Genomic DNA, 8,554 nt, shown 5'->3' on the forward strand with positions numbered 1-8,554 from the left:
GGCTGCTGGTCACACCCTGGGCAGCCCCCTTTGCTAACACGTCCATGACACGATGCTCTTACAGATCCTCCATGGAAAGACGAGCCGAGTTCACAAGGCAGTGAGAGTGACGTGTACTTGTCGGCTCCTGCTCGCCCCTGCTCGCCCCTGCTCGCCCCTGCTCACCGGAGGAGGGGAGGCGGCAGTTTCAGCTTTGAGCCCACAAGGTCACTAGGGAGAGGGAGGTGCCAGTTGTTTGGGACAGACTTCCACCAGCATCTTGACACTGATTCGGTCTTCATCTTATCCTGAAGAGTAATGGCTGCCTTTCTAACCAGCTGGACTGGGACGAGTCCAGGCTCTTCCCCGTCTGCTCGGCAGGTCCTCACCGAGCGGCTGTGCCTGGTCCTCTCCCTCTCCCAGACGCCTCACGACCTAGCTGTTGGCCTCAGTTCATATTTAATTTTCAAAATGTCCTGCTCTGAAACAAAAATTTCCTTTTTCTCTCTGCTAAGGCCAGCACGCTTTTTTCCTATAGCTAGTTGGTGGCTGAATAAATAAAATATATCTGGACGATCATTTAAATAATATACAACATAAGGAGAGCTGTGTTCGCCCGTGGGCTTCAGACGTTTAGGCCAAGAAAGGGCAGGTGAACTGAGCCAGTTACAGGACCCGGGGTGTCTTCTAAGACACTCAGCCAAAACACTAGCCTGGGAACCAGCATTCCTGGGACAGCCCCTCCTCTCCATGGACCTCAGTTCATCTGAGGAGGTAGAGGCTGTGATTCTACTTGTGAGGGGCGGAGGGAGGTGAGAATATGCGCCGCCCTGGACACCCGGGAGGGAAGACGGGGAGGTCACTCCTACGCCTCACCTTCAGCCGCACAGAGCCCTGCTCCCAGGGGACACAGAGGCAAGCCTGCCCAGCGTGCAGGTGTGCGGTCCTGCCCCGTGCCGCACCCCAGAGATCCCCACAGCCCAGTTCCTCTGGTTTCAGCGAGCAGCCTGGACATGGGAAGGTGGGCGGCAGAACTGAGTCCAGCACAGCGCCTGGCGTCACGCACAGCAACACAGCACACACGGCCCGGCTGGAATTTCCTCTTTATTTATCATTTCTGTAAATTATGAACATTTAAGTTCTCAGCATTCATTTATAATAGTCACAGCTCACATTAAGAACACAAAGACAGAAAATAAAGCACAAAGATTTCAAGAAGGAGGTTTCTGTAATGCTTCACAGAGGAGTTAAAATTCAAAATATCAAAGACCCCACATACTGAAACAAAACATAAAGCTTAAAATTTCCCTATGAGCCTGAAATTACAAAGTTTAACAACTGCTTCAACGAGGGAATGAACAGTTCTGTGTTTTCAAGGAACACTTTGGTCAGTCATCTTCACTGTTTAAATACTTCTGCTGTTTGCATCCTGGACGTGGTACATACACACAGGCACAGCATATATCTGACAATAGGTCTAAAACTTTTCACTAGATTTTCAAACACCTTTAGTCAATGAGAAAAGAAATTCAGTCACTTGAATTTTAAGTTTAAAAAAATGAAAAGGATTTCCAGGAATTCTTAAAGCTCTCTCTCCAAAAGTATAAAATGTCACACACACTTTCAAAATCTGAAGCGTTTGCTGTGCGCACGGGGCCTCAGCAACGTGGTGAAATAGCTCACATGGACCCTGGAAGGGACGGTGTCCCCAGTAGGCTGGGCTGTGACCCTGAGCACAGCCAGACCAATACCCCACCCTGCCCGCCTGCGAGGTCAGGTTCCCCGACATGACATGTAAACCTGTCACTTTTCAACTCGCTCCTGCTTCGGGGATTCCAGCTCATTCAGTAAATCTCTGCCAGCTGCTCCGGCTTTTGAAGCGAAAAGAAGTGCTCCCTGTTTAAAACCGAGGTTCTTCAAGCTTCGGGCGTAATCCGCATATATCGCAGAGATGAGCTTCCGTAAACCACGGTTAAGGAAGGGCAGTGAGGGCAGCGAGGGCAGCGAGGGCAGGGGACACTCCACCCAGGCTCCCGCTGGCGGGCCAGGCCCAGCGCTGCCGGAGGCTCAGGAGACACTGAGTGTGTCCCCAGGGGCAGCACAGGGCGAGGGCGGGAACCACTTCCTGGGGAGAGCCGTGCCTGGCTGGGGGAGGCCATGTCTCAACCTGTAACGTCACTCAAATCAGTGGTGCCAGCTGAGCCCAAAGCTTCTCCTTCTCCCAGAAGAGCCAACTAATGCCCTCCCAGATTCTCCCACGACCTAAACACAACTAAAAACTGGGAAAAAGAAAGATGGCAGGAGAGAAACCCAAGCGCACGCCCCCGTGCCATTTCAGAGTCCAAGAGGCTGGCAGTTTGGTGGGGAGGGGCAGATACAGCTTCAGTGAGAGGTTCTGTTTACCAGCCTGGCCCAGGAGGGGGCTCCAGACATCTGGGTGCGGGGTTTGACAGGGCCCTGTTCCACTGTGTCCTGATATTCGAAATGGCTCCTTCGAACTAGAGCCAACTCTACTAGTGCCTAGATAGGAGCTTGAATTTAATTTTATATAAAAAATATACAGAAAACTCAAGCATCTGACATGTAGAAATGAAACCACAATGTAATAAGTCACTAAAAGGTGCAGTCAGAACAAGCAGGGCTCTGCAAACGCAAGGGACGGCAGTCCTGTTCTTAAGCCCGTTCTTCTCAAAGAAAAACCATGTGACTCAACTGACATCCCGAAGAAATAAAGCATTCTGGTTACGGGTGGACCACAGTGACTTGCCTACAGGACACATCTCTGAAGTGTTGTCTCTCGTTCCACATTAGATTGTCACTATGGATAAGAGCGAGCCTTTCTTTTATTATTCCTGTATATTTTTTCCAGATAAATTCATAAACTTTTATTCCGTGGAGTGCAATGCTCTGAAATAGTACTATTTTAAAGGAGCAGGCTCCTATATCTTTCCTATATTATTTCCTTTATCTGTTCAAACAAAATATTACGAAATGTGACATCCCTCCTTCTACAGCCCTTCCTGCCTCCGCGTCCCCCTCAGAGCTGAAGCCGGCGACGCAACAACCTCCCTTCCCACCCTTGCCCTCTCATTTTGCCTCCTTCTTGGCATTGGAGAATCAGCCTATGGCTCTTTCTAGATAGGATACAGTTCCCACCCAGGTCGCATGACTAAGAGGAATTCTCAAACCCACTCAGGTCATTTGCTTCCCCCTCAGCATGAATGTCTGGCAAAGGATATCTGTGTCTTCATTGACTTCAAACGCACCATACTTGAGACAAGCTTCCACAAACAAGGCAGCTCGATCGAAGTATCTCATGCTGTTCAACAGGACAAAGTAAGAGTCAGGCTTTGTGATTTATGGCATCTGGGGGCAGAACCAGCCACGGGCTTATTCTATGTAGAGACTGTGCCGTAAGTTACACGGGCACTTTCTCAGTCCTGGCTGAGAAGGGAGGGGCGTGCTCTCAGGCCCCTAACCCCAAGCTCTGTTTCATTAATATTGAAAAATGTGAGAGCTGAGAACAGAAAACTATAGACAGCACAAGTACCCATGTGCTCACTGTCCGGATTTAACGAGTAACATTCTGCCATACTTGCCTCAATCTCCCTCCGTTAGTTTTAAATAACTGAGATGCCTCACGGTAGGTTACGGGAAGCTCTTCGAGGTGTTCAGAGACGACTTCTCCAACCTGCCACACTTGGTCGCCCTTCCCACTGCTCGCTGGCCCTCATCTCAGTCACTCTACTCAAAGCTGAACTGTTTCCAGTGCTCTAAAGACTTCTGTTGCATTCTTTTTAAATAGGTGCCTGTGGGTTTGACCAGTACATGGGCAGGGGAATATCAAAGCCCCTAGAGCAAATAAGGAGGTAATAAACATGGACTATTCCATTCCCTTTAGGTTTTTAAGTAAACCCAAGATGTACACATCTCCTCGCTCCAGGCACTGGGCACCAGCACCCATGGTGGCGCCTCAGGCGAACGCGGTGAGGCTGACCACAGGCCGCCCTGACCAGCCGCGGCGCCCCGGGCGCACCTGTGGAGTGTCTCGGCCACGCCGGAGAAGCAGCCCAGGCTCAGGAGCACCAGGAGGGCCTTCGACTTCTGGTTGACGTGTGGGGAGCAAAGGTGATCCACCCAGCGCTTCAAAACGTCGGCACACTCTTCAGAATTGAGACGGACCTGAGAAAGACCTCACATTAAAAACAAAGATATTCTGCACCACGCATAAAAGAGAAGAAGAGGAATTCAATCAACGTGCGATCTGTGCGCATAGAACAAATGCTGGGCTTTGCTTAATGAGCACACTGCCCCGATGCTGCCCCGAGCCGGCGGGGCCTGGGGGCCTGGCGACACCTCTGGGCTGTCGTCTGGGCTCACATCCCAGCAGGGAGAGGAGGCAGCTGCTTTCACTTAATTGCTACCAATGCAAACTTTATCTTTCAATAAGAAGAAATGTAATTTATACTCATAAAGACTAGGATGACAGTTATTAAGAAAATATTTGCAAAGCAGTTTGCAGCCAAAAAAATGCTTCTAAATTGTAAGCGAAAAATTCCAGACTGAAAAATCCATCTGCAATGCTCAAGGCACCTACCGAAAGCACCTACCTTTGCAAGCCACGCTGCCCGGTTCCACTCGCCATACGTCTGCAGGTAGCGGCAGGCATCTGCGGCTTTGTCTATCAGGCAGAGCAACTGAACACCCTCTAGAAAACAAACAGCAACCCCCTCAAGTGACACTGCAGCTCTGTGATGAGTCACTAAAGGTAAAATCACCATTTGACTTCATCTAGCCTGTGCGTTTTATACCTGCTGGAGACACTCCTGACTTAAATTTTAAAATAACACATTAAGGTAGAATTCTACAACGTCACCAGTCAAGTAACCAGAGGGGAAGCACGATAATACACAGTCCAGAAAATACACAGGGAGAGCATGTCTCACTCACTGGTTTTCTTCGTTTCAGTTTGCCCAGGTTTGTCCAAGTTATGCCTACTGTCTTGGCAAATAGTAACAGCGCCCCCTTTCACTCTAAAAAGTGTCCTGGTTGAGATGATTAAATTACATGGTTATCTTCTAAAGAATTAGCAATAACCTTTATCTTTCTCCAGTATATATAAAAAAGGAAGAAATATCCCTAATAATCAAATGCTTTGCTGGGAATAGGCCTGATTTTCCAGAGTACCGACAAATATACCCATAACCATGCCTTACCTGCCAACTTGCCATTGGCAATCATGTTAGTTGCCACCAACTTAATGGTGCTCTGGGAGGGGCCTGACGAGGTGACAGTTGTGACCAAACAGGCTTTCAGCGAATCACAATAATAATGCTGGTTATCTGCACTTGTTTCCAATAGCAACTGCACAGCTCTGTCTGTCTAATAAAAAAACAGTTCTTCTAATTATGAGATCGTTTTCTTCCAACATAACCTTTTTACTTCGTAATTTCCAACCCTGAAGTTTATAGCTAAAAGCAGACTCATTTTCAAAAACTGCTCATGAACACTTTGTTTACATATACAAAACCTGAACAAAAGTACTTCATTGCTTCCTTTGGATAAATGTAAAAACCAGTCTGGTTTATATAGGTGCTCCAGTAACTGCTTATGTTAGCTCTGCACCAGTCAATTTGGAGACACAAAAACAAAACAAAACAGTTAGGCCTCATTTGGCATTAAAGAAGCCAAAATTACAAGCTGGTTAACCGTATTTCACTTTCTTACAAGATTTGCTGGTCTTATTTTGAGAGAAACCCTAGATTTACACTTAAACATTCAGAGAAACATTACGTGTGTGTGTGTGTGTGTGTGTGCTTGTGTGTGCTTGTGTGTCTGTCTGTGTATCTGTGAGAGAGAGAGAGAGAGAGAGAGATGAGATACTCTGAAATACTAATCCACTAGCAACTCCATGAAATATGAAAAGAGTCATTAAAATTGACATACTTGACCCAAGAGAAGCAGCTGGTCAGTACATTTCCGCGTATGGTCGTAAGTTGACCGTTTCACTTCCTGCAGATTAACCCTTTCCAGCTGAAATTTCTAGAGTAGGGTAAAAAAGGAAAATTAAGACTGGATTATAAGCCTTACAAATTATTTAACTTTTACTATACTTAATAAAATCATTTTAATAAACATTACTTTGACTTGCATGGTTCTTAATCAACTTTACAGAAATCTAACAGTTTAATAAGAATTTGAAAAGAAAAAAATGTTGAGATGTACTATCATTTGCGTGCAAGTTTACCTCCTTATAGAAACTGGCACTTGAGTAGAGCTGGATGAAAAATCTCTACGTGCACTGAAGTAATATGCTATAGATTAAAAAATTATGAAACTATATTTTTATACATAAAACAGCAAATTCAAACCAAGTGAAAGAAATACATTATTTATAGAAATTAATAAAATAAGAGAATTAAAATAAACCTGTAAAATTTTTAGGCAAAGAAAAAAGACTTAATAAAATTTTAACGTGTATTAAAAAACTCAGTAACTGTTTATGTCCTTTTTGAGCCCTGAGTCGGGCCTTTTTTATGCAGATCTGTCTGGGCTCATCTCTATTATGTGGACCTTGGTTCCAAAGCTCTCCAAGTTCGAGATACTTACAAAGATGTAAGTAATCAAGACGACAGCTTTAAAGGGCTAATATATGAAACATAATACCTGAAAATAGGCATTTTCACAGAGTATATCGTAACATATATCTAGTGGGTTGTTCACTCTGCCCCGAGGACCGGTTTCCTCAGTGGGAGTGGTCGCTGCCTTTTCTGGAGACAAGCTGTGCAGGTAGTGGGCAGCGACGGTCCAGAAGTGCAGCTCTGATTCATCACCGTAAAGCCTGAGGAGGGGAAGCAAAGTTTCCACTGAACTCACACGACAGACCAGGGCCTGCACAGGGGCTTCCCACAGTGGCCCAAAGTGCTGGGAGCGCAGTGCTGTCACGTCCCCAGAGGGGTCAAAGTGCTAAGCAGCAAGTTCTCCCGCCTTGTTCCTGGGGCTCAGACAAACAGGAGCCTGACGGCACAGGGGCCATTCCGCCCCAAACCCCTCTGTTCTGTGTTATTTATCCCGTCTACTGTCAGAAAACCTTTAGCCTGGACCACGGCATCTCACTGAAGAAGTTCCTCTGGGACAACTGGCTACGTGAGGTATGGAGATGACTTGCAATTTATTCTCCAAGAGTGGAGGAAAATGTCTTTTTTATAAGTGACAACTCTACTGTACAGTGAAGTACAGGTCATTGCTTCTAAATATAACTTATTGGTATATTTAAGGACATGCCCTTTATAGCTGATATTTTAACTCATACTTTAAAAAAGCTGTATAAGGGAGTCTTTTTAATAGAGACCTAGATCTCACATAGAAAATGTAATATTTTTTCATATTTGTATTACTCCTTTCAAAATTAATTAATTAATTAAGTCATGTAAAGGATGAACTAAAATATTTTTCTAAAATTTAAGAGTCTGGTTTTAACTAAAAATCTGTGATAAGAGAAATGAGTTAAACTGAAATTCTGTCCTTTGCACAGCATACTTCAAACAGTATTACCTTGAAACAAGCAGACATCTCTGCAAGAGAGAGAATTCTGGATCAAGCAAGAGTCTCTTTATGTCACTGCAAACAGGAATCCAGATAAAGGCAAGACAAAAATTTTTAATTAAACAATAAAGCAAGGAGATAAATCAATACACTCTAGAAATGGAAAATTCCAAATTCCAATCAAAGGGTATGTTTAGAATACAAAGGAAGTTACTCTGCTATGACCCTGACATTACAAAAGCTTATAGGGTCTGGAGTGTGCATTGGGGCCTGGAGAAACAACCCGTCAACCACCTCAGGGGCTCTGAGGCTCTGATTCTTGCTGACATTCTTGCAACAGTTTCCTAAGTATAATAACGAGAATGTCATGGCGATAAAACGATTTTGTTAATCATCAGGAACAGTACATACCTTAGAGAAGATATATTCAGAACTTATTTTTGAAAATATCTCAAAAATAAAATATTTAAGAAAAAAAAAGGCTAGTGTTTTTAGAAATTGAATATTTCTAAAATAGCCAAATATAGAATATTTGTAAATCAGAGGGAGGGAAAGATACTCTTTAAATCTATTCTTTTCCATTTAAACACAAATGTTAACCTTTGAATAGAGAAAACAAAGTAATTATTTTGAATTTGACATCAATAAAACAATCTATTAGAGTTAACTTAAATGTTTATGATTACATGTGACAGATCTAGATTTTAAAAATGTGTTACGTTTTACAAAGAACTCCTGTGGACCTATGTTTTCCTACTTCCTTTGCAATATTATTCCTAATACATACTTTTAAATGTCCTTGGCTTAGGAAACATACTGATTTCTTAGAATTGAATGCACAGCACCTGACACAGAGAACCCGCTTTGGAAGTGGGAAGCTGACACGCAAGCCCCATGTGCGTCCCCTCACGCGAGGCTTTACAGGCGTGTGCGGCGGGGGCAGCCTGAGCTGTGAGGATCTCACACCACAGCTCCTCCTGCTACCCAGACAGGAGACTAGAGCAACTGGACACTTGTGAACTTGCTGAAG

At 44.6% G+C, this 8,554-nt stretch overlaps 1 protein-coding gene across 2 annotated transcripts in view; it reads right to left on the reverse strand.

The window, feature by feature from the left end:
• Positions 1-1,065: 1,065 nt before the first annotated feature.
• Positions 1,066-8,554, reverse strand: part of WDR11 (WD repeat domain 11) — a 65,503-nt gene continuing 58,014 nt past the window's right edge. For both annotated transcript variants that reach the window (XM_011359219.2, XM_011359220.2), the window contains 8 exons: positions 7,534-7,599; positions 6,646-6,820; positions 5,926-6,021; positions 5,196-5,361; positions 4,590-4,687; positions 4,016-4,161; positions 3,219-3,298; positions 1,066-1,940 (listed from right to left, as the gene is read on the reverse strand). In XM_011359219.2, the coding sequence (XP_011357521.1) occupies positions 1,783-1,940; positions 3,219-3,298; positions 4,016-4,161; positions 4,590-4,687; positions 5,196-5,361; positions 5,926-6,021; positions 6,646-6,820; positions 7,534-7,599 (985 nt within the window). In that variant the 3' untranslated portion in view covers positions 1,066-1,782. The remainder of the gene's footprint in view (positions 1,941-3,218; positions 3,299-4,015; positions 4,162-4,589; positions 4,688-5,195; positions 5,362-5,925; positions 6,022-6,645; positions 6,821-7,533; positions 7,600-8,554) is intronic.

Source organism: Pteropus vampyrus, unplaced genomic scaffold, assembly GCF_000151845.1.
Source record: "Pteropus vampyrus isolate Shadow unplaced genomic scaffold, Pvam_2.0 Scaffold46, whole genome shotgun sequence".
In the NCBI taxonomy this organism is placed as follows: domain Eukaryota; kingdom Metazoa; phylum Chordata; class Mammalia; order Chiroptera; family Pteropodidae; genus Pteropus; species Pteropus vampyrus.